Below are 24,225 nucleotides of genomic sequence, written 5' to 3' on the forward strand. Positions count from 1 at the left end.
AGGTGATAGCAAAGTTCAAGCTCCAGAAGACCATTGGGAGACTAGAGGCCACGTAGCCAAGTGTCTGAAGTATTTACAGATGTCTGACGACTCATTATCTTATTCGAACATGAGAGGAGTAACTGCCTCGAGCTTTGCCGCTGGTATTGTCATAGAGTCACCAAGAATGCTACTAGCCAATACACACTGAACAGTTCAAAGTGGTTACGATAGCCTCTTATTGAGTGTGATATGTAAAAAGAAAATATGTAACATAGAATTGTATACGCCCTTATTTATTCCACCCGAGAGATGATTGATCATTAGTTGATGTGAGCATTGAAGTTGGTGACAGTGAGCTTAGCATTGCTTCCACTATTGACTGGTTAGTACATGTCTATCGAGGTGAAGCAAGGTTGACTTACGTGAAAGGCTCGGTACCGAATTGGAAGGCTGTAGTGGCAATGTTAGTTGGTGGGTTCATCATAGAATGCAGAGAGATACATACTGAGGAGATACTGCTTGCTGGCGGGGTAACCCTGGCTGTTGGCGAGGTAGTTGAAGAATTGCTTGACATCAGAGTTGAAGCTGTTGACAGGGCTGGAGGCGACGAAGCTGAAGACCTTCATGCTTCCGTTCATGCCCACCCAGAGCTCCCAGCTGCGTCCCTCAATGTTGACGGTGGTCTGCTTAGATCCAATAGGCTGGACGTTGCCATATCGGGCGAGCCTATCCCAAAGCGTCTTAGCATCACACCAATATCCGATGTTAGTCAGGGGCACTCACCAGATCATGAGCTCATAGTCACCACTGTAGGTAACATGGTTGGGGTCGGCAGCCGTGAAGAGATCGTAGGCAACGTTGGCGCGAACGTTGGTACCGCTGTAGGACCAAGCAGCAGCAGACTGCATGTTGCTGATGGAGCTGACGATGCGCTTGGTGCCAATCTGGAGAGCAGAGTTGGGGTACGCCTTGACGTTGTCCTGGCCGCCGGACCAGGACCAGTCAACGTGCCATCCGGCCCCGTTGCTGTTGGACCAGTCGATGTAAGTGCACTGAGAGCCAGAGCCAGAACTCTGACCCCAGCGGTTGTTGTTGAACTCGTAGCCGCCGTTGGCGTAGTAGGAGTATTGGTCGCAGAGAGACTGAGCAAGGGCGAATGGGGCGAAAAGCCCGGCGAGGAAGACAAGAGAGCCCTTCATTGTGAGTTTGGTATGAGATAGAGTGCTTGTTCTGAGAAGATAGACAATGAGTTACTATTGATTTGGATCTCTGATGAAGGACTATATTCTCGACAACTTGTCCGTTCCTTTATACTCATCTCCCAAAGGAGAATTTATTTACATGCTATACCAAATTGAACCACGGAAGTTTCTCCGTGAACATATCGAGGCATCAATCTGGAGCTCATTCACTTCAACTCAGAATAATGGCCAGTTACGATGAAGCTGTCGTACATTCGACGAACATAGTCGGTCCTTTTCTCAAGTGCAAGGCTCACTTTCTTGCAGACTAACGGAGCTTTTTAAACATGAGCCGACGGAATTCCCACCATCTTGGCCACAGCTTAGCTATCTACGCTGGAACCGAAAGACACCGAAGTGAGATGAACCCCTGCTACTGTCACTCTGAAACAAACGCAGGTTAGTATATCATTTGTCATCGCCTTGTTTTTCTTGGCAGCTTTCTCCACTAAGCTCGGCAATCCTTGATGGAATCGAGGGTTGCATCCGGAGCTCTGGATAAACTATCCTGCTCGTTCAAGCTCGTTCATGGTATTTTCCCGCGGGAGTGATGCCATGGAAGGCAAGCCCCCCTGGCTTATATATGGGACGCCTACCAGACTTGGTGTTGAACTCCCTAGTCGGCCTATCACGAGGTCTACCAAACGGAGGCTAGACTCCGTTCTGGAATGGGACAAGTCTAGAGTGTGGGGAAGCGAGAGCAACTTCAGGAACAGGTTTGGCAAACGGTCCAACGGGCCGGGAAAAACGTCAATCATCCTTGATTTGGACGTGAACCCAGCTGCATAATCGGCCCATTGATGCCAGGTCAAAGTCTATTCCACTGTTCTATATATGACGGCTGATAAGATAGTTGGGATGAAGATAAGGCTTATCGTCAAAGCCACGTTTCAAGCCACGGGACGTGGGGGATTGCGTGCTCTACCCGGAAGCAAGAATATAATTTATATATTTAAGAGGACTGCTTCTCTCACAGACACTGTCGAAATCACCCTATACTCGTTTTATCAGCTATTACCAATTTTTGCCAAGAAACGGTTAAATTGACAAAATGTTAACGTAGCAGTTTCTTCACCTACGCACTTACTTGCACTTGGCATGTAGATCGTTGTTGTCAATGCATTTCAAGACTCAATTCCTACAGGCGCGCATAGACTTACAACACGAGCTCCGGAAAAATACTGATACCATGATTGGTAAATACTTGATCGTGTTATACATCTCAAGTTTGCTATAGCCATCACGCTGCCTTCAACAATTCTCCCGTTGCAGCCTCGCCCCATCAGGAAAAACTCGTCCGAAGTGAGGCAGCTTATCGATAAGCCCAAAAAAGCATTCAGCTCGGGGCAAACACCCAAACGGTACGCAGTTTGCGATGTCAAGTTTCCTGGAAAAAATAAGCTATTGCCACTAATTTTACGCTTGTTTGGCAATGATTGCAGGCGAGATTTCAGTGCCGTGGTTCAAGAAACAGACGTTCTCAGCAATTGATGGAAAATAGTCAACCGGCTAATAATGAAACTATTGCTGTTTCGAAACATCCCCATGCAAGTCTCAGTGCGACAGGGGATATAGCCCTCGGACCCACAGACTCCGGATCCCTCATTCGACCATTGATGGACATTATCGGCTGTTTAGAGCAATCGATTGACTACCGGGTGAACTTGTTTGGACTCTACGCATGATGATGATCTGTGCAGGATGGCCACTTTGGGAAACCCTGGTGAGGAGTATTCAGGGCTGGCACGGGTGAAGCTTCGGCAGCTGAAAATCAGGGCAAAGTCGAGGGATACGAGAACTATATAATAATCTTTACTTCTTCACCTTCAAGAGATTCAATTCTTCTTCATCACACAAGGATCTGCTAGACAGAACCAAATACCTTTTTCTTCTTCTTCTCCACCAGGAAACTCAAGAACAGGCCCGGTCCTTTCGTTCAAAATGCGATCTCTTCTCACCCTCACCCTCGCCCTCTTCGCCTCAGCTGGGCTCGGCGACGCTGCCTCAGCTGGCTGTGGCAAGCAGCCTCCCTCCAGCGGCGTCAAGACCATGCAGGTCAACGGCAAGAACCGCGAGTACACCCTCCAGCTGCCCAACAACTACCAGAACAACAAGCCCCATCGTCTCGTCTTCGGCTACCACTGGCTCAGCGGAAACATGGGCAACGTCGTCCAGGGCGGTTACTATGGTCTTCGCAACTTGGCTGGCGACTCCACCATCTTTATTGCTCCCAACGGTCTCAACGCTGGCTGGGCTAACCAGGGTGGTGAGGATATCACCTTCACTGATCAGATGCTTGCATTTGCCAAGCAGAACCTCTGCATTGATGAAAAGCAAGTCTTTGCTACTGGCTTCAGCTACGGTGGTGCCATGAGCCATAGCGTCGCCTGCTCCCGACCCAGTACGCCATCATCCTGATATCCTACCAGTCCTATATATGCTAACTCATCATAGATGACTTCGCTGCAGTCGCTGTCATCTCCGGTGCTCTCCTCTCCGGTTGCAACGGTGGCAACACTCCCGTCTCTTACCTCCACATCCACGGATCCGCCGACAACGTTCTCAGCATCCAGCAGGGCCGCCAGCTCCGCGACAAGTGGATCGGCACCAACGGCTGCCAGCAGAAGCAGGTCAACGATCCCGCGCCCGGTGCCCAGAACTACGTCAAGACCTCTTACACGTGCAGCCGCAAGCCCGTTACCTGGATCGGCCACGGCGGTGGCCATGTTGCCGACCCTACTGCCAATGGTCAGAAGTTCGCCCCTGGTGAGACCTGGAGCTTCTTCAACGCCGCTGCTGGCAAGAGCGCTAAGCTCCGCTGTTAAATAATTTGAGTGTTCGCGAACTTTGGAGGCCGTCAATGCTTTGACTATCTTTGAGGTTCGGACTTGAGACGTGGGGAGGGAGATCTTACATTCCTTGTACATTGCAACCTGGTGGAAGTATTATTATATACAAATGGTCCAGTCCTACCGAGGGATCCAGCACATCCTTCACCGTACATAGTTAAACACCTTGGTGGACTCGAATGACAATACATCACAGTATATACTCGCACAGCAAAAAGACCCATGATTATAAGATATGAGAACATGTATAGGTAGTGTGACGCATCGTATTGAATGAAAAAAGAAATTATGCAAATTGAGGATTGCTGCCTGTTCCCCGCAGCGCATCCTCAAGATGTACCATGCTACTTGGAACATTTGCTATACGCATAGCATTTCCTATCGTAAAACAACGAACTCTGCTTCCCCCTCCCAAATGTGACTCCAAGACTCTTGAAGTTCTTCCGATAGAGTTGACACGTCTTATCCTCACCATATCCAAAGCTCATACACTTCTTACTCTTCAAGCAGATCTCGGTGCAAGTGTTCACGCTCTTCACAGAAGAAGCCATAGCAATGATGGACTTGGAGGGGACACGAGCCTTTGCCACATTTCTCTTGCAAACTGAACGTGGAGGGGTCTTGATGTTGGCGATAGCCGCGGGATTACATGCTGGAGAAGCCTTCTTGGACGTTATGGATGCTTTGGCCAGATTGACTTTCTTGTTCGCAGCTTGGGTAGCCTTGGTGTTCTTGGTAGTGGCTGTCAGAACGCTAGAGGTTCTGATCGGCTTCTTAGTCTTGGTGTTGGTAGGTTTCTTGCTAGGATTGATGTCTTGGGCTTCTTGTTTGAGGTAGCCTTCTTATCACTGCTGCTGGACTTGCTCTGAGCGGTGCCCTTCTGTTTAGTGGACTTAGTGTCGGCCTTCTTGCCAGTCTTCCTCTTGGATGTTGGATCAAAGACAGGTGCCGGTTGTGACCCAACACAATCAGCGAATAGACCACTACCACCGCAGTCCATTCCGGTTCCAGACATACCCCCCTCATCATCAGATCCATCATCACAAGTTCCGTCATTGACATAGCCAATGCAACCTTGAGCAATAGAATAACTCTTGAGAGGATCTATCAGAGGGATCGTCGTTGTACTCTTACCAATTGTGACAAACGCATCGAGGGAGTTCTCGAAATGGTGTTCCAAGCAATTCCGTAGCAATCACCATCTATATCAGCCAGGGTCTCACCGTCGTCAGTAACTGTCGCACCCATCTCGAAGCTGCCCTCAAGAACAACTGACGGTGTGTCGACAACTCCTCCCTTGGCCTCCCATAATTCGGGTAGAAGCTTGAGTTCGACACCAACACTAGCCAGAAGGCCCAGAGATGCCTCCATTTTGAGCTTACCAGTGGCTTCGGCCGTGTGCTTGAAGACAGTGGTAAGACCGTTGGTGTGGCTGTTACCAGAGTTGACAAGATCAATCAAGATATCGATATTCTCCCACTCAACCGAAGCTCCAATGAGCAGTGTTCCAGTTGCCTCAATACTCATTCCAGCCTTGACGTCGAGACCTACGTAAGGTCCAACAGCACGGAGTAGCGCTATGCCAAAGCTCCAAGGATTGATCTCGCCAACTAGATAAGTCCACTCCTTTTCGTACTTAACGAACGCTTTGAGGCCAAGGTTGAGCCCAGCTTTGAACTGGGTGTTGAACTGGATCTGGGCGACTTCAATACCGCCGAACAAGCTAACCTCAACGGTGCCAGTAAGTGAAGCTTTGCCTCCGAAACCACACTCAACACAGTAAAGCGTTAGGCCATAAGGCTTAAAATCACTTTAATAGTAGCCTCATAGTTTACTATTATTTCTTTAGCGCTTTAGCTTCCTTGTTGTTATGGTATCTAAATGTATTTAAACTTGAGTACTATTTAAACTACTTCTCTCTTATTAGTTATTCAAGGTTACTACTGTGTTTTACTAGAAATAAACTATAGAAAGTTAGAACAATTATATAATAAAAAAATGCCTTAAGGAGAACCACTAATTTGCCACTTAAGTTCTTATATATATTCCTTTCACTTGGCTACAAGTCTTCATATAATCTTCATTTTAGATATCCATCGTGTGAGTATTAGCAACTTCAGTCACCTAGAAACACAACAAGTCACCTACGCATTACGTTTATGTCTTACAAACTATTCCTAAATGGTTAGGCGTTCATTCCAGCTATGCAAGCCACCAGAAGTATAGAAGTATATTACTAAACTGCAATAACCCCGCACTTCAGAACTGACTTCGCATTCATGTTATATCCTCTGCAATTCTTATCTCATTAAAATTCAAGCGATGACTGGCGATATTATAAAGATCGGTACGTGGTATGACTACGAGGAGGGTGGTGTCTGGGGTTGGAACTTCACAGTGAGCAGTGAGCAGGCCACAATTATCACGGCTTTGTTAGCCCTTGGGCTCCAGACAACAGGCCTCAGGTCATGGAAAATATTCCGTTATATTCTTCACCGTTCTCGACGACACGATGTACCCCGAGATGCTATGATTAGAGAGCAAGAGGTCCTTCTAAGGAATGAAGGCAGCGATATTGGAGCTGTGTTTGGAATGGCTTCACTGCTTTCGACCTGGAGGACCTTTGGCAGCCTAGCTCCAGGTGACATCCTCAAGTCCTCTCGACGATCCTCCTGGAAGATACTAGGTATCGGGTTGATTCACTGGTTATGCTTCCTTATTCTCGCCACTTGGCTCCCGCTCGTTCTCTCGAAGGGCAAACCGAATGCATTGGTATTAATGGAAGACTTAAAATGTGTGATGCCTAGCAGCAAATCAGGGCTTTTCGACTCTCGCCTTGGGCTGGTTAGCAATGAAATGCCCGGACGTGCTGCTTCAGCGGTAGCCAGATGGTACTATGACACATGTTATCGCGATGGAGGCTATGCAGTCGATTGCAGTCGCTTTTCGAGACGAAATATCCCTTGGTCTGAACATCGAAAGGGGCTGAGGTGCCCTTTCCGTGAGGGCGCCTGCGTTAATAAGACACAGCCGATATCATTCGATACAGGACACCTTTCTCCGCTGATATTCGGGAAAAACACTAAAGAAGCCATCGATATTACTATCAGACGACGCACAACCTGCTCGCCTATCATGCCGGATATCTTTGCAACATTGCCGCCTAATCCTGTTCAAGGATATCACTACTTCAACTTTAGTGTCGAGTCGAATCCGAAGGTCTCCTCGCTGACTGGTGGCACTCCACTTAATGTTCGCATCGGCCGTAGTTCCCGGAATGACTACGAAGTGGTAGCTGTTGCAAGAAGTGGTCCTTACCGGACAAAGGCCATGAAAGAGCCATACATGCACCCCGCTCTAAACAGATCAGATGCCGAGATTGTTATTGTGCTTGTAAATAAAGAAGGTGTGAAATACCGGACTGAAGTGGATGATGTTCTTTTTGGCGCTCACGCTACACGAGAGAACTTTCGAAACACTTCAGGCCTCTGGTACAATAACCCCGATGACAACGGATATACCCCAGAAGATCTCATCTCGCTGCATAGAGATGACAGAGAATATGACAACTGGTATTACTCCGATGACCCAGTTGGCATGATTGGCTGCGCAGACCAGATGGAGATATGCCTTGTTCCATCGAATACCTGTTCAGGACTCGTTTCTGTCCCCTCTTCATCTGCAAGTCTCCTGAACATATTCCCAACATTGAGAGAATTGGAGGCTTTCTTCAAGTCATTTTCACCCGATACTGGCGCAGGCTTTGTTGTGGGAAGCAATATTATTTCACACCTAAAAGAGTTTGGTCCAGAGGTACTTGATGTGCGACGATATGGCCTAGGGTTTGGTGATGGGAAGCAAAATGCACCTCGCAGCGGTCTCTGGGAGAATGAAGCGAGGACGTGGTTCGGAGCGTCAATTGCTGGCATGCAGTTTTCAGTGGTCCAAAACACAGCTATGTTTTTACTACCTGAGAAGCGACAGGACTACAAACGGGCGATCAAAGCCGTGAAAGGGTATCAACCGTCTAGCAAAGACTGCTGGACAGTTAAGGTTCGCTCATCTGAGCATGAAACTCTCAGTCTTTTCGGTGTACTACTTCTCATTTTAATCTCTACAATTATCTTCGGTATCAGCAGCCTGGACGGATTGGTACAACGGACCACCTTTCGATCCCGACCTCATCAAGTTCTAGCATGGGAGCTTGATACAGCCCAGCAGCTTGTCCGCCAACTGCACTATCTGATACGGCCCGTTGTTGTTCATCCGACTGTTCTTGACGCGCCGCCGACAGCTGTTGGAACAACAGGGATACCGAGCCTCAAGAGAGAAAACGGAAGTCACTGGATTGCGAATTACTCTTTGAATCGAGACGGAGATACCAGTAGTGCCCCACAGCCAACCCTCAACAATATAGCCAAGACATTGACAGGTGAGAAACCAGCGTTTGCGCTTTTATAATTGATTAGTATATTGATAATAGCAGAAGCTGAGAAAGCCCAATTACTTGGTGTTGGCTGGGAAGATGCTATATTTAAACGTTTAATAAGATGGGTTAGTATTCTTTCCATATCCCTGCTCTATACTAATATCTGTAAGATAATGAATATTACTAAGATGGCCTTACGTGAACTAAGGATCTGGAACTCATTTATACAACAGAAGGTTAGATCTATTCCACCATCTCACATACACAACCTGCCTTTTTTAACATATATGCTTATTTTCCTTTTATTCTTCCTTTTCTCTTATTTATTCTTTTCTTTTATCCTTTAAACTTAAACCATCTAAGTATTTATATAGATATAAATTACTCTTATGAGCTTCTTAGTCTTAGTATAACCTATCATATGCATAATGCCTGGACTACTTAATATTAAAGATCCTTTTGTTAAAATTCCTAACAGTATTCCCTGTGTTATTTAGTAACTAATAAATTAATTGTAATAAAAGATAAAAAGATAGTAAGCAATAAGAACTAATATATTAAACGTGGGTGTAGTATGGCAAAATCACATATGGAATGGATGAAGTTCTATGCCAGGTGTTAGGTAGTTATACAACTGTGAAGATTTCTTTTACTTTATCAGTGCCACGTGTAAGCACCGGAGCGAACGCGCAATTGTTAATGCCGCACACTGAAGACGTTTACGCAGAGAAATACTGTAGTAGTATATGTTACTTGGTCCTGTTCGGCACATCCTGCCGGAAAGTAAATTCCGCTGGATCTCCACATACTGACAGCCTACTGCTATCTAGATAAAGACCAGACTTAGCTGCTAATATAATATAATTAGATTCTCTCTTAATCTAATACTTAGCTTATTACTAGTTATTTATCCCTAGAAATAAATTAAAATTTTATATCTCTAATACATCTTATCTTAAGTATTATAAATATAAAGTATTAATACTTAAAATAAATAAAAGTTTAAGTATAACTAAGTAGTCTATATTAAGGATAAGATTTAATATATAAGATATGATATATTACTTTAGTTATATAAGTTTTATAATAGCTAAGAATTAAATAAATAGATAAAATCTAAAAAGGGGTAAGTTTAATAAAGAAATTAATAAATAAATTAACTAAGAAGTCTAAAGTATAGAGCTTAATCTCTATAATATAGGAGGCAAGGGTTAAGGGCAGGTTTAATAGATTAACTTATATTATATTTCTAACTAATAATAAGTTATTAAAGGCTATAATTAGGAACTTTAAGTAATATCTGCCTAATAGCAAACCTATTTAGACTTATATTAAGATAATACATCTCGGGGAGGATACTATAAGAGTCGAGATCAAGGTCGTTGCACATGATCCCGAGTATACGAAAACGGCCTAAGCGCGCCAAGATGATTCAAGCTTGACTCAGCTTGAATGCCTCAGTATAGATACGATTTATAGAGAACTGAAAGTTTTACAAAACTGGTAAATAGACTGCAACTTCCCAATGTGTATTTGGTAGCCTTTATGCAGCTGAGAAACCTTATCTTCCCATGTTCTCTTGTATAGTAACTTAAATCCTTTAGCTGGTAATCTCTCTTAATAAAGTAGCTAATTTCCCATTCTTCTCTGTTCCGCCTATCATCCATCGGCTCGCAGTCTATTTCTAAATCGAGCCAAGACAAAAATGTGGCTGGCCACGGTTTGAGAACATGGGGAAACCCGAGCTAGATTAGGTATGGAAGAAAGACAACTTTCCCATGTTCACATTCCAAGGCTTGGAGTCTGGATAACGCCATCGCGGCCAACCCTTCTTCTCAGTAAGCTATGCGCTAGTGCATCTCTATCTGAGATACCTTGCTGGGTTCTTTGGAACCAGGAGATGGCCGTTTGCAGATCTTTGTAATGGGTGCAAGTCTTAATATTTTGGATTCTTTGACTCTTTTTTATGGAGTGGCGAGAACGGCATTCATATAGATGAAATTGTAAGTGGTGTATGGCGAGCTCTCTGATAAGCTCTCTGTATATAACAACAGGTGCTAGGCTATTTCCTCTGTGTAGCCCGAGAGCACAGTAATCCCTTTGCCCTCCCCAATCATCAGATCCCCTCCATTCACCATGAAGACCATTCTATTCTCCGCACTCCTTCTCCTTCTCTCATCATCCATCTTCGCAGCCGACGATTACGATGTTACCTGCCAGACCAAAATTGGCGAAGAGTCAGTCGCGGATATTCATACTGTCACTGTCACCAAGATAGACAGCCTTGTACCTACAACAACTACTATCATTCCAACTGTGGTTAAGAAAGCCAACCAATGGTCAACAATCATGGTGTTCTCTACCAAGACTTTCACCGTCACCGGTAAAGGCGACACCGGCACATTCAACACTACTACCACGCTGTTCAAGGTCGCCACTGTAACCGTGACTGCTACTACTACCACTACCAGTACAAAGAGAGGCACAAGGACTTCAACGTCTACGACTCAGATTCCAACTACTGCTGAGTTCAAGTTCATCTCGGACACGGTCAACTCGAGATCTCTGAATGCGTAAAAGGGTGACAAGTTGTTTCAGAACCCCCATGCTCGAGCAATAATCAAGCCTGGAATGAAGCCTTGCAAATTCTCTTCAAAGGTCCAGTGTAAGTCCTGCCCGACATGCATCGTGACATGTATGAACCATTAACTACCCTCTTTGCACAGGTACTAGACTCCTTCCAAATGCCAACAAAAAACTCGTCCAGAAAACTGGTACTCCAGTTACCAAGACAGTCGCTAGTATGCAGACAACTACCATTGTCAAAACAATCTCTACCACAACAACCCTCATTCCCAAAGATGTTTCTGTCACAAAGTCCTTCACCACCTCCATGAAGGTCACTAGTTACTCCACCACCTGGAAGACAAAAACCAAGTCTGCCACCGCCACTAAAACAAAGGCCATCTCCGGCCCTACCGAGTATGCCGCCTGCCAAGCAGAGAACATGTTTGGCCCCGACTTCAACAGCGCCAGCACAGGCTACTACGTCACCAACGTTCTCAACAACGGTCCCGGAATTCCATCTGACTTCCAGATCGTTGCCAATGGCGACAGCAGTGCTGAAGAGTGCTGTAACTCTTGCATGAAGTTTACAGGCTGCGAGACGTGGAGCTTCCGTGCTGCTAACCGCAACTGTTTCTTTCTGTACCACTCTGACACAACGTGCAAGTCGCAGAGCAACCATCCTCATTACTTCATGTCGTCGAAGAAAGGCGTTGATACTGGAGCTGGATTAGTTGTTGGTAATGGGAAATGTGGTTTCACTTGTAGCGGCAACAGTGATGGCTCAGTGTTTGCCTAAGTTCTCTGTGCTGATATAAGCTCTCAGCCACAAGTCTCAACTGCAAATAACACATCTGGCTCACAACTTAGACATTATATTACAATGCCTGACCAATTGCTACAGCATAAAGCTGATATCATGAAAACCTAAAAGATGACTCATTTGACCGCCCCCACGGGTATAAGAGAATGCCTCTGATGCGTCGGTTTGGGGCAATCAGAAGGTCGTGGCGGTATTGAGTTTATGAGTCAGTTTTAAGGTTAGAAAATACACTTCAGGTTTAACACAATGGCTCAGTGTTTGCCATTGATCTTTAAGTTTACAGATAAATCGTTCATTATGTTATAACATTCTGGCATGGCCACAATGTAATAGTAAGAATAAAGTCAATTCCACTAAGTGTAGCTTATCTACTTAATATTTTCCAAGGGATTCAGGCCCTTATACACCTGCCAGAATATACAGCTCTCCCGTAGAATCACTGGTTAAGAACAGCCTTCCGGACTTGTCAAATGCCAGGCCCGCCGGTCTGAAGCACCCAGAAGGGCACTTAGTATTGTCCGTGTTCCACATCAGCGGCACTTCAGCTTTAGGGTCGTCAGATTCCGGCACTGGCTCGCCGTCGGCAAAGTCCACCTTGCTAAGACGGTAGCCATCACCAGGGTTGCGATTCCTGGAATCAATTAGCCAACACTCGTGCAACGGTAAATTATATCTGAGGGCACTCACCAGCTTCCGTGGAATGCAATATATGCCGCGCTACCATTAAGGAACTTAATATCTAGCGGCGCAAGGTGTGATCCGAACGTAATCCTCGGCGCTTGCTTCTCCTGACACTCCTCATCTGTGAAGCCCAGATCCTTCTCTCCCTGCGGCGTGCCAGCAAACTGCTTGCCAACCTCTGCTCCGCCAGGGTAGTCCTTGATGTTGGAGGTGTCGTAGATGGAGAAGCATCCGGGATATCCATAGTTAGCACTATATTGGGCGCTGGAGGTGTCATTGGGAAGGCCGTGGAAGTTGAGTTCCTCACCAGGATTGGTGTTATGGACATCGACGTCGCCGCGGTAAAGATTATCGACTGAGTTCTCAACGGACCACTGCAAGTCGAGTCAGTCAACAGCCTGTCACCAAGCCACAAGTCGTGGCTGGAAAAGAAAGACTGCACTTACGATATGCCCCGTAGAAGGGTCCTCTGCCCAACCAACACTGTTACGAAGACCCCAGCCAAGTACCTCCGCCTCACCATACTCCAGAGGAGCATCCGCCGCTAACAGTTCATCAATCTTGAAGACTCTCACCTGGCTGCGCACAACATCTTTGTCAACAGTCTCGACATCCAAATTACCATCGGATCCGCCAGCCACGAGCAACAGGTTGGGATTGCCAGCGAGAGGGATCGTCAGGGTTCGGGTAGAATGAGTCGAAGTGGCACTCATACCCGTGATGACGGTCCGACGAGAGCCGACGCTGCCTTTGGAGGCGTCGTAGTCGTAGGCGTAAACCTCGCTAGGAGTAGAAACGAGAATGGTTTTACCATCGGCAGTTAGAGCAATGCCGTGGTTCAGCTATATTTGCACGAACCTGTTATTTCTACTTGCTAGCCGGAAGCAGGATTGAGAAAAACGTACATTCGCATTAGAAATTAAGGCGTCGTCAGAATCGATGCAAACATCGAGGTCCTTACCATCATCGAGGACAACCCTCCTCACACCCTTGCTGCCAGCCTCGGCGATCAAAAGGTTGCCCTCGGTGTCGACAACGAGGTGTCGAGGCCTCTGCAGACCAGTGCGCAGGAGTTTGAACTCCACGCCATCAGCGGTAGCGATGTTGGCCTTGGGAGTGAGGTTGCATTGTGCAGAGGTAAGGCCGATGAGAGTTGCCCCAGCTGCGAGGAGTACCTGTACTAGACGTGGCATTTGTGGTTCCTTTTGAGAGACGTTCGATGTTACAAAAGGGACGCGCTACTGTGTAACGTGGCAGCAATTAACGAGGATATATATGTATGGAAGGACGTTAATCACTGCCTTATACATCAGTACTGGCATTCCTCTCTCCCCTGGCATTCAGGGCTGCTAAACCATGTGTGACATCATCCCATTCTTCAAAGACTGGGACGGGTGAGAGAAAGAAAAAGCACCTACTGAATCCAAGCCTCTGTCCCGTCCCGCATCCTTGTAAGACGTGACATCGTCCAACTATTGCCAAGGCCACTGCTCCCCCCTTCCCTTAGTACTCCCCACATATAGGGAATACTTAGAGGGAAGGATAATAAGCTTAAATCCTTACATCTCTAAGCTGTCAGCCACCCGAAACCCCCCAGCCTAGCTCTGCCGATATAACATCCCAAGGCATCTTTCCCTACTCTACAGATCCACATAAATCTGTCAAAAAGTTATCTTTGTTGATTGCCCGCAGCTCCATTCCTTATTTTATCTAACTTCTCTCTAAAGTGCGCTTATTCTATCACTTGCCCAATCAGGCAGCTATCGGCCGTTGCTCCGAAGACCCAATTAGGCAGGTGTCAACGAGGGCTCCGATGGATGCGGAAGATCGTTGTCCCCGCCTCTGATTTGGCCCTTGACTCCTTCCGAGGCTTTCAAAACCCCCGCTCTGCCAAGACTAACCTCGCTAATCTTACGATGAGATAAAAATGTTTCTCATTAACTTAAATGCATTTAGGTAACCGCTGAACTTGAAGGTAAAGTGGCTGTTGAGTATGAATAGAGGCTGCGGCTTTATAAGGCAGGCAGGGATAGCTAGAGGGAGTCGCTGGCTTGAGAGTGCTGCACATACGAGGACAACAAATAGGAAATACCTTATAGCTTTTATAAAATAATACCTATTAATATATTAATTAAAGTATAATTAAATAGCAATAGAGAGCTTTAAAGCCAGGCCTGGTATCCTTTACTACTACTCTTCTAAGGTATATAAGTCTCCATCGGATTTTGACAACCTTGACATTGTGAGTTTGGTGAAAGAAGGCTATGCAGTGACCGCTCAGCTTGAGCGGCAATGAACGCGTGAATCGTGGTACAATTGCAGCCTGTATGCTGCAGCAATAGATCCTGGAGACCCAGTACTTCGTTTCTCAAATCATTATAGCAAGTCCTCAGGACAGCATTCTCCTCTTGTAATTTCTCCTCGTGAGCTTCCAATGTTTCTGCCTCATGCTGCTTACGGCCTCGATACCTGCGAGAAAGATTACGATTTCTCTCTCGAACGCGTGATGTAATATCTTGTATAGAATCTCGCTTATGGCTGACATGACGTTGCTTTGTACCGGTTACGGTCTTGCTCGGACGGAGCTCTGCGTTTTCTTGACCCTTGGGTACTGCCCGTGAATGGTCTTCCTGAGCGGGGTGAGGTTGGCCCAGGCTGTCATATTCTGGGCATGCTGCTGCTGTGGACTCCTGGTTGGCACTCTGTTCTGTTTGTACAACTCCAGAAACATCTAGCCAACCTTCAAAGAACCAGGAATCAGGCTGGATGATGTTGTTTGGATCTCCAGCAAACGTGCTCGTCAAGTCAAGAGTGTCAAAGCCGAACTGAGTATCGGCTGGGGTTGGATAGGCAGGATACCCTGAGGGATCATGCCACGGGTTGCCGACATAACCAGAGGAGAATGCATCCATTGCAGTTATTACTTGATAAACCCATTTAGTTTTCATTCACTTCACACAAGCATAAATGCTATACTTACGATATAGAGTGCTTAGGTGCTGTATGAAGTTCCTTGCCTAAGAGGTTTGCGGTGGTATAAGTTGAATATCCGTAATGTCTGCTGGTGGCTGTGCAGCCATTACAATGATCTCTTTTGTCTTTTACCTGCTGGCTTCCCCTTATAGGCAGACATGTTATCTCTTCACTCCGCTTGGGGATCTTAGATGGAACGTCAATGTAACCGTAAGGGTCATATCATGGGTCGGTGGTCTGGACCAACGCCCTTCCCGGCCGGTATTGGAGAAACAAATGTGGACACGAAGCAAAAACATGTCTACCTTGCGGCTGAAAGAACATGATCACCGTCATATGATGATGGCAGCAAGCCACATTTCTGTGTCAAACGATTTTCCGTCTCAAAATGGATTGGGTCCGATGCAGTATTGCCAAGTAAGCTGGATCTTCGCTGAGGTTTACCATGTACCCGGGATGCGTAAGGGGTAGTGGCGTCATATGCGTAAGCAGCCACATGCTTACAGGGGTTTAAGTTATTCGGCGAACAGAGCGCTGCCGCAGAGAGGGGTTCAGATTATTGTGTAACCCAGTAGTTGAGAATCAGACTCAAATATGACCTGTCACTCGATAAGGGCATGACAGAATGCTCAGGTCGGGCTTGCACCTCCGTTTTAGGGAAATCTGGGAGGAGTTACAATAGCAGTGACACAATTGTACATCATAACGCTTGCATACCATTTGTGTAACATTGAAGATTTGGTAGGGTCGGTAGCTTGATGACATGCCAGTCTTGCGATGTTACCAAGTGGCTTCGCCCCATTCTCGCTTACCCTGATTACTTATAAATACCCAGGGTAGTTTGTGTAGGTTTAATTGTTCCTTCAGGATGAGAATTAATCATCAGTACGAGGTTAATCAACATTAACAGTCAATCAAGCCAGAATGAACGGTTATCAATAGTAAAAGAATTATTGTAAGGCATAAGAGGAAAGGTTATCCGGAGCTACTCAAATCTTTTGTAAACCTGTACACACAGTCCCTCGTGGGATTAATTGCATGGTGAATGGCGAAGCTCGGTGGTTTATTCTGGCAGCTATACCTTGTCACAGACTCAGCTGCGAGAAGTTCAAGGCTAGTCCTCTTAAACAGATCAATGTCAGGAATCGGGGATGTGGCGTGCTGTGCCGTTAAAAAGCAACGCCGAACAAGAGATGGGCAGCATCATGCGCACCTTAGATGTGATACTTCTGAGCTTTGCATTAGTGGGAGATGCTCTGACAGAACCTGGCAGGGATTGGAAGTGTGGCGATCGGCGATTGAGAACCCTCATAAGCGAAGAGCAGTTGGTAGGTATGCAATAGGTTGTAGATGGCTGAGTGAATCTTACAGTATTGTCTTGGCGGACCGGGGGGGGGGCCAACAAGGTCACTGACTTTATCTTGCCAAGACCTCAGAGCCTGAAAATTGACATTTGGTGTATGGCGATTTCCGATGAACAGGAGGGCATTCCCAGAGCTTGGCATCATTCCAGTATGACGCGTCATTACGGCCAGTTTTAGGCCTCAGCCCAATTGTGACATGGGCTGGTCTAGACCCTTTCACAACCGAATCCTATTTGTCGATGCGGGGAGACGGCGACAGCCACAGGGCCCGGCTCCCCGACAACATCATGTTGTTGAGATACGGTCCCATTGGGATATTGACCTTGCTGGAGGAAATCGAAACGTATGATCGGTTGGCAAGTTCCGGAATCAGTCGACGCGGCATACGATGCACCACTATCTCAGTAAAGGGCTGGGCTATCGAGCTTGGATATTTTGATGTCCGCGGGGCAGTCACGGCATGCCACGACAACCAGATTTATTTATTAACCAGGTAATACCGGTTGTTTTCGACATTAAAATCAATAACAGATTAATCTGCCTCGGAACAGATTGTACAAATTCTTTCCTCAACTAAACCATCAATTTGCCAACTACCCACTGTAGTCTCTGGTGGCCGCTTTGGAGATTAGCAGTACCTCCTACACTCTTCCACAAAGCCTTGATTACCATCAACCCCGCGTAGGTTATCTCTTACATATTTGTACCATGTTCTCACCCCCTGGTCTACCCGACACTGTTCCACTTTAGCTCTCCATCATACCACCCTTGTCGACCAACAATATGAACTACAGACTGGCTCAGACTCATCAGATGCCTCTTGAACTTGCACCCGAGCAAGGTAAGTCGCCCCCCAAGCTAACACACGATGCTTATTAACGCGTTTTTGTCAACAGTTACTGCTCAAAGCCTCCCCTGGGACATGGATGAGTACTTATCTTCCGAGTATTTCTCCAACACGTCCAGCTCACCCGAGCTTGCTGATTATGTGCAAGCTGGTTACCCCTTCAACTACGTGCCGAGCTCTGATGCAGCACCCAGCCACGACGCCGACATGCAATCCCCGACCAACAGAACGAACGAATGTTCTACTACAACAATACAACAGAGCCAGTTGTCAACACAAATGGTTCAGGCCCCATTGGTGTCCGAGGTTCAACTCCGAGAAGCATCACACAAGCCCAAAAGCCGCAAATACCAGGTGCCTTCAAACACGACAGCACACATCCGAGAATGCCACCACCTTGCCGAGAAGCAGTACCGCACTCGGCTCAAGTCGCAGTTCGAGAGTCTTCTAGCGGTGCTGCCAGCGTCAAAAACACGCACCCTAGCTGATAGAGACAGCATGCCAAGCTCAGGGCAGGTCTTGAGCAGGGGCCAAGTACTAGATCTTGCGCGAGGGCGTATTCTGGAGCTGGAAGAAGAGATTGAAATCTTGATAAGTGCCACGTCTAATGGCTATATTCAGGCAGGTGATAACCACAGCTTCGACGGACCCATGACTGTATCACTTTCCCATCCAATTCTTTAGCAGGCAGAGTTGTGAGAAAAACTAAAACAGCCTTTAACTCCTATAATCTATACTTAACTATAACTGGAAGTCTATTCTTCAACTATTTAACCTAGAGTCACTGTTCTTTCAACTACACAACCTGCCTCCCAGAAATCCTTGAGTACATAACAACAAGCAGCCCTATATGTAACCCCATTATCTGTATTTAAGACCCAGAGAACGTTGAAAAACTCATATACCATTCCATCTTGATAATCTCCTGCTGAACACTGAATCTGATTCTCGTATTACTACTGCAACGACTCAATGGTTTAAATTCAGAAGATTGATCATCTGAAACATCAATCCATCGCTCGTATTGATCATAGATGGCATGAAATGGCCTCCCGTCATGATATCTGCTTCTTCGGAGTACCCTGTCCGCAAATGTATCTTTCAGATCTCTTCCAGTTGCACTTCCTGCTGATATTGCAATAAGTTCCAAAATTTGTCCCCGCCCACATATCGAGTCTCCCGTGGGTCGAAGGAACGCTGAGAATCTGCCTATCCGGTCCTGGAGAACAATCACTGTTGGCATATTGTTGAGAGGTTTCTTTGTTAGAAAAAGGTTGATAGAGTTGCACATAAATCCTCCTCTTGCGTCAGAGAACGGTTCAAACCGAATTTCTAACGTAGCTGCTGAGATAAACGTACAGCCTTGGCCCGGGTTGAGATGTAGTTCCCTGCAGTTGATGCAGATCTATGCAAGGAAGAGGTCTTTATTGTTTGACATCCGACAGTATTCACAGGGGTTTTTATCATATCCCATGTAACAAGATTCCGTATTGTCCAAGAACTATCTGTATTTTGCTGCCTCGAGCTTGGACTGATAGCTGAGCCTGCTCGGAACCTCTTCGGGTCAAGAAAACACACCATGCCCAAGATGGAAGTGAAGTTCTTCGAGTTGAAGAGCTTCTTCTTGCCGCACAACCGTCGGATATCTTTATGTCGTACAAATATGCGGAGTCGACATCGTCGAATGGTCCTCTCAAAGGCTGCCAGAGTAGGGCGTAATACAGATAGTGTCTTGGCAGACCAAAAGTGAACCCGCCAGGAAATGCTGGGAACAGGCGGTTTAGAATACCCAAGCATGCCGTGAGGCCATCCTCCTGAAACGATAGCTCCCGTCCGTTATATGGAGAAACCAGGTCAGTGCAGATGCCAAATTCAGGCGAATTTAATGTGTCAAGCCGTCGGAGAAGTGACGAATTTGATGTTATGTTACTGTTGGTGGCTTCGTCGTTCTTATTTGGTCTAAGGGAGGCTGTATCCCAAACTGCGCACTCGCATTGCCAAAACACCGAGTTTTTGAGAAAGAAAACCGCAAGTTTGCTAATAATGTACTCCTTGTACGTCCACTCTCTATTAGACCATCTCGACAGGACTAATTCTTGGTGGTAACGAATGATACGTGCGTCGTGACTCATCTAGTACTTATGAGAGGTTTTGTTCACGGATCGCTTCGAACCTTTGCCATAGTTCCTGAACAGTCCACCCTCCGCAGTAGCGACTATTGTCACATAAGCACCGGAGTAGATCTCGTCCATGCGCATACACTCAAACTGTTTCTGCGGCCCGTCTTGGACTATACATAGCCTACCAACCCACAGATACCGCTCTCCAATGTTGCCTGTCAGTTCGATAGCGTCTTGGATAATAGCAGGTAGTTGCGATGTGTTTCGCTTCAGTGAATTAGGTGCCAGCATCGAACTCATGTTGCTGGTAAGGAGTTTTAGCTGATTCATGCGGTCAATTCCATTCGCACTGTCATGCCAAGTATAACTAAGAGCGATATATCTGTTCTGATGATTTCCTTGGAATAAACGTCCCTCCTTGACGTCAATCAGCCAAGTAGGGCCCTTCGGTTGGTCTGAGCCTGGCACATGCTGGCACAGGTAGTGGTATGGTATTTATCGCAGGTGAAGGGCCATTCTCTTAATGGTCTAATGATATCGGGCCGTACGTCCATGTCAAAATGAAGATTGATTATGAGCTTTGATTTAAGTTAACGAGTAAGAAGTGAGAATAGAAATAAGGACGGTGTCTATAAGGCATTTTCTACGTCTCTTACCTGGGTCTTGAGGCAATGGTTTGCGGGTATCATAATGACAGTGGGAAACCACGTTAACCAAAGGAGGCGCTGACACGTAATTATTGGTAACAAGCTTTGAAATGTCTGCACAGGTAGGAGGGATACAAAATTTCTTCCGTGGGTCAGCATTTTTAAGAACTATGGTTACACTACTTTTACATCAAGAGTTAGCTGTTGACTGATCCTACTACTTTATCAAGGACTGATGAAATGGCCTTGAGCAATTAGTAAACTGATTGTAAAAGCGGAATATGGATTACATTAATTGTAATAAGCTAAGTGCGTCGAGAATATGACATGTTCTAATTTCGTAAAGCCTGTGATTTACTGTCTTGTCGCCCCAACGGTCAGCGAGGACAAAGTCTCCGCCGCACTGTCACATTGACCCCAGTTCTGACCTGTATTTGTGCTAACGAGATACAAGAAAATTTGAGCCCTCCGCTGATTGAATCCTCTCGCCCTGTACGGCTGAACAGCCGCCAAACTGAGACTTAGTGCTGACCAGGGCGAGCGGCCATGAAACATGACACCCGCTCAGCCAGGAAGGTAATGTTGTCCGGAGCAAGCCGGCCCAACATGTCTTCGAGAGGAACGTAAAAATTATGCCTCCAGAGCTACATTCGCGTACCGCTCCACCTTTGAGACAAATGACTCTTCTTGGCACAAAGGTCCAGCAGATGCTTCCTCCCTAATCATCGATTATCAAAGGTAGCTATGAAGGATGTACTTTGCCTTTTGGTATTGATCGGCGAGCGCCACTGGCGTTTAAGCCGAGGACACTGATTTGTCCCAATCAATGATTGGACCAATCTGGCTTGACGGGAACGTTGTCACTCCGTGTGGCACCTGCAGCTGCCCACATGCAGATAATCAATGTGGAGCTGTGAGCACGGACCGCGTGCATGGTGAAGGATAATTCCTCATTGAGCACCTCGCAGCGGTGATTCAGGGGAGGCACTCCAAGTCGACTGAGACTCACAGTTTCTGGCCCCATTGCCTTCTGACACCCCGCTCCAACTTGCAAGGGCTTGGCAAGCGCCAGGCCCTTGGCATAAGCCAAACTGAATCCGTAAACACCAATAGTAGTCCTGTATCATTGACCTTGAAAGCAAAGAATGACTTGTAGAGGTTACATTCGGCTAGCTTGGATCCGACTAGCCAACAAGCGGCTTGAGTAGGTTAAATAGGCACACAATGAGGCTGAGTATAGGTAGCCTGAAGTAGAGAAGCGTATTTTACCATTTGAATCTTGGGCTGATCCGCACCCAGAATGGCGCTTGGTTTACGTAAATGCGAGAGGAAAAAGAAAAACCTCGTATATGCAACATGCAGTCGCCTTTTCGGCTATCTGCAATTGTTTCTGGAATCGGTATGCCTGTACATGCATTCATCCTGTCAAAGTCTTGTCGCTGCCTATCGAGAAGTGGATTGCCACCCCATCCCGAGGTTAAACCCCCGGAAACTCAGATTGGTTAATTCCATTCGAATCATTAACTTCATTGGCTTCGAGCTTTCCTGGTGCTTCTCGAGCCCTGTCTACATTATAAAGAATTCATTACATCTACCTGAGAGTACGACTCAGGGATGATCAGTATCGTTCCATCTTGAGTGCAATCTTTTCTCATATTTCGATCAATATGCCTCAGAAATGGGCATTGCTTTGTGGTGGGGATTACTATGTCAAAGGCACGGCGCGTCGGCGGAACGGGCCACTAGCCAGTGGACGGAAAAGTCTTGAGGGCTGTTGTTATTCAATAAGGCAGAATTCCTTAGATAAAGTTCCAGAAGTTGGGTCAGCTGGAGGATTTACATATGGCCATTGAACTGGATAAACAAGCTCTGGCAGCAACACCTGACAACCATGCAAGGAAGGGATCCATTCTACTCAGCTTGGCCAAGTTCCTTCACCTACAATTCGACAGAAATGATTATGATAAATCTTTCGAAGAGTCTCTGGAATATCTAATTGATGGTGCAGAGGTCTCTCATTCACCGCCCACGCTTCGAATTAAGTCGCCGACACTGGCTGGCATAATGTTGGCTACCAAAGACGACTGGAGAGAAGCAAGTCGTATTGCAGAACTGGCTGTGAACCTTTTACCAACAGTGGCTCCTCGCCAATTGAGTCAACATGATCAACAGCATTTACTCAGCACTACTAGTGTTATAGCCACAATGGCCGCCTCTTTTGCCCTCGAAGCAGAAAAAGCACCTCTCCACGCTGTGCAGCTACTAGAGTTGGGCAGAGGAATCATCACTAGTCTTCGATCTAGGTTGTGGTCTGATGTGACCGAACTCAGTGAGTGTCATCCACAAATAGCTGAAAGGTTTGAATAACTTTTAGATATGCTCGACTGCCCGATCCAAGATCTTTATGACAGCGGGGCCGAGGGCGATCCTTTGGGCTCCAAGCCAAAGAGAAATGACCGCCACCAAGCGAGCTTTGATCTTGACGATACCACTGGGCAGATTCGCCTCCTCCCTGGCTTCGAGAAGTTTCTGCACCCTCCGCCAGTTGAGGTATTGAACAGTGCTGCATCTACAGGGCCTATTGTACTCATCAATTCCAGCGTACATCGCTCAGATGCAATTCTCATTGAGAAAACTGCCATTTGATCGATACACCTTTCTGACTTCCATGAATAGGACGTGGAGGAAAGGGTGAAGATGTTGATGCCAATTCGATCCAACTCTAAATTGACACAACAAGCCGAAGCGGATATGTCTAGTATACTGGGGTGGCTCTGGGACGTTGCAGTGTGCCCGATTCTGGATGCGCTGGGCTTTCCAAAGCCTCCCATGGATGATGAGTGGCCCCGAGTATGGTGGATTGCAGTCGGCGAATTAAGCTCATTTCCGCTGCATGATGCAGGTCGTCATACGTCTTCATCGACAGACTCAGCAATCGACCGAGTAGTCTCGTCTTATAGCCCTTCAGTCAGAGCTCTCCTACATGCTCGCAGGCAATCCAGAAAGGCTAGTGATTCCATGCATGACCAGGCTCTTCTAGTGTCAATGGCGACAACTGCATGATGTTCTAATCTCAGCTTTGCAAAACGCGAAGTGGAAAAACTGGAAAGCCTACTCCCTGCCTCAATGAAAAAAGTAAAACTGGAACAACCGTGCAGCGATGATGTTCTCAAGGGCGTATCTGATCGATATTCTGTAAAAGTCGCAGAAAAGGTTTACAGAACTATTTATGATCCTGGCAGGGTTAGTGATGATGCATCGGTGTCGATGGGTGTGCACAATGCTTTGAGGTATCTCCGAGATATCACAAGGCCGGCAAACGAAAGGAAATACAGGAGTCCACCGGAATCCAAGGGAGTCAAGGACAGACTCCTGTATCTACTTTCCTGGGCCGGCCCTGTGATACTTCGACTTCAGTCTAGAGATGCAGAGGGTGATAAGACGATAGGTAAACGCAAAGGGAGTGACTCACTGATTTGGGCAGCTTATATTCACGTTGGACCTTAATGTATTGGATAAGCTGTAGTTAACACTGTCTACTCGTCACGCTGTAATGTGACTCCGACCAGTGTATACACTCTCATCTCCAATTCTGTTTTAAGGATACGAAATCACGCACCCTCAGCGCCTCTCAATGAAGCTAGGTAGGACCAAACGCATCAGCACTAGCGGGACGTTGAAGTTGATTGCCATGTCCCGAAAGA

At 46.5% G+C, this 24,225-nt stretch overlaps 11 protein-coding genes across 11 annotated transcripts; 6 read left to right on the plus strand and 5 right to left on the minus strand.

Annotated features, from left to right (window-relative positions):
- Positions 1-253: 253 nt before the first annotated feature.
- FOBCDRAFT_191753 (concanavalin A-like lectin/glucanase domain-containing protein) lies at positions 254-1,236 on the minus strand. Its single transcript, XM_031192101.3, has 4 exons — positions 766-1,236; positions 488-708; positions 405-432; positions 254-354 (listed from the first exon to the last, which is right to left on the minus strand). Exons 1-4 carry the CDS (start codon positions 1,179-1,181, stop codon positions 303-305), a joined length of 717 nt encoding a protein of 238 aa, XP_031030947.2. The 5' UTR covers positions 1,182-1,236; the 3' UTR covers positions 254-302.
- A 1,928-nt stretch (positions 1,237-3,164) lies between these two features.
- On the plus strand, positions 3,165-4,220 carry FOBCDRAFT_191757 (Alpha/Beta hydrolase protein; the record flags this gene model as incomplete). The annotated part of the gene is made up of 2 exons (XM_031192102.3): positions 3,165-3,624; positions 3,678-4,220. The coding sequence occupies 2 exons, from the start codon at positions 3,165-3,167 to the stop codon at positions 4,046-4,048; spliced, it is 831 nt and encodes a 276-aa protein (XP_031030948.2). The 3' UTR covers positions 4,049-4,220.
- Positions 4,221-4,416: 196 nt separating this feature from the next.
- On the minus strand, positions 4,417-6,353 carry FOBCDRAFT_280998 (uncharacterized protein; the record flags this gene model as incomplete). The annotated part of the gene is made up of 4 exons (XM_059611588.1): positions 4,417-4,873; positions 4,933-5,165; positions 5,207-5,882; positions 6,343-6,353. The coding sequence occupies 4 exons, from the start codon at positions 6,351-6,353 to the stop codon at positions 4,417-4,419; spliced, it is 1,377 nt and encodes a 458-aa protein (XP_059466120.1).
- Positions 6,354-6,394: 41 nt separating this feature from the next.
- Positions 6,395-8,533, plus strand: FOBCDRAFT_280999 (uncharacterized protein; the record flags this gene model as incomplete). The annotated part of the gene is made up of 1 exon (XM_031192104.2): positions 6,395-8,533. The coding sequence occupies one exon, from the start codon at positions 6,395-6,397 to the stop codon at positions 8,531-8,533; it is 2,139 nt and encodes a 712-aa protein (XP_031030950.2).
- A 2,104-nt stretch (positions 8,534-10,637) lies between these two features.
- Positions 10,638-11,865, plus strand: FOBCDRAFT_208055 (uncharacterized protein; the record flags this gene model as incomplete). Its single annotated transcript, XM_059609225.1, has 3 exons — positions 10,638-11,051; positions 11,082-11,166; positions 11,228-11,865. 3 exons carry the CDS (start codon positions 10,638-10,640, stop codon positions 11,863-11,865), a joined length of 1,137 nt encoding a protein of 378 aa, XP_059466121.1.
- Positions 11,866-12,252: 387 nt separating this feature from the next.
- Positions 12,253-13,836, minus strand: FOBCDRAFT_191759 (soluble quino protein glucose/sorbosone dehydrogenase). The gene is made up of 4 exons (XM_031192106.3): positions 13,476-13,836; positions 13,017-13,412; positions 12,577-12,944; positions 12,253-12,520 (listed from the first exon to the last, which is right to left on the minus strand). Exons 1-4 carry the CDS (start codon positions 13,761-13,763, stop codon positions 12,289-12,291), a joined length of 1,284 nt encoding a protein of 427 aa, XP_031030952.2. The 5' UTR covers positions 13,764-13,836; the 3' UTR covers positions 12,253-12,288.
- Positions 13,837-14,717: 881 nt separating this feature from the next.
- On the minus strand, positions 14,718-15,703 carry FOBCDRAFT_324064 (uncharacterized protein). Its single transcript, XM_059612110.1, has 2 exons — positions 15,551-15,703; positions 14,718-15,493 (listed from the first exon to the last, which is right to left on the minus strand). The coding sequence occupies exon 2, from the start codon at positions 15,480-15,482 to the stop codon at positions 14,769-14,771; it is 714 nt and encodes a 237-aa protein (XP_059468035.1). The 5' UTR covers positions 15,483-15,493; positions 15,551-15,703; the 3' UTR covers positions 14,718-14,768.
- Positions 15,704-16,416: 713 nt separating this feature from the next.
- FOBCDRAFT_233237 (uncharacterized protein) lies at positions 16,417-17,011 on the plus strand. The gene has a single exon (XM_059609921.1). The coding sequence runs from the start codon at positions 16,589-16,591 to the stop codon at positions 16,955-16,957; it is 369 nt and encodes a 122-aa protein (XP_059468036.1). The 5' UTR covers positions 16,417-16,588; the 3' UTR covers positions 16,958-17,011.
- A 398-nt stretch (positions 17,012-17,409) lies between these two features.
- FOBCDRAFT_233239 (uncharacterized protein) lies at positions 17,410-18,723 on the plus strand. Its single transcript, XM_031192110.3, has 2 exons — positions 17,410-17,748; positions 17,804-18,723. Exons 1-2 carry the CDS (start codon positions 17,691-17,693, stop codon positions 18,436-18,438), a joined length of 693 nt encoding a protein of 230 aa, XP_031030956.2. The 5' UTR covers positions 17,410-17,690; the 3' UTR covers positions 18,439-18,723.
- Positions 18,626-20,315, minus strand: FOBCDRAFT_148386 (heterokaryon incompatibility protein-domain-containing protein; the record flags this gene model as incomplete). Its single annotated transcript, XM_059608282.1, is given in 3 exon segments — positions 18,626-18,959; positions 19,414-19,881; positions 19,894-20,315. Coding segments are annotated over 3 exon segments (1,224 nt in total), but the record flags the coding sequence as incomplete, so codon positions are not given.
- Positions 20,316-21,910: 1,595 nt separating this feature from the next.
- Positions 21,911-23,584, plus strand: FOBCDRAFT_324066 (uncharacterized protein; the record flags this gene model as incomplete). Its single annotated transcript, XM_031192114.3, has 3 exons — positions 21,911-22,850; positions 22,896-23,122; positions 23,198-23,584. Exons 1-3 carry the CDS (start codon positions 22,364-22,366, stop codon positions 23,582-23,584), a joined length of 1,101 nt encoding a protein of 366 aa, XP_031030960.2. The 5' UTR covers positions 21,911-22,363.
- Between the last annotated feature and the right edge of the window lie 641 nt (positions 23,585-24,225).

This window comes from Fusarium oxysporum, chromosome XI (genome assembly GCF_013085055.1).
Source record: "Fusarium oxysporum Fo47 chromosome XI, complete sequence".
Lineage (NCBI taxonomy): Eukaryota > Fungi > Ascomycota > Sordariomycetes > Hypocreales > Nectriaceae > Fusarium > Fusarium oxysporum.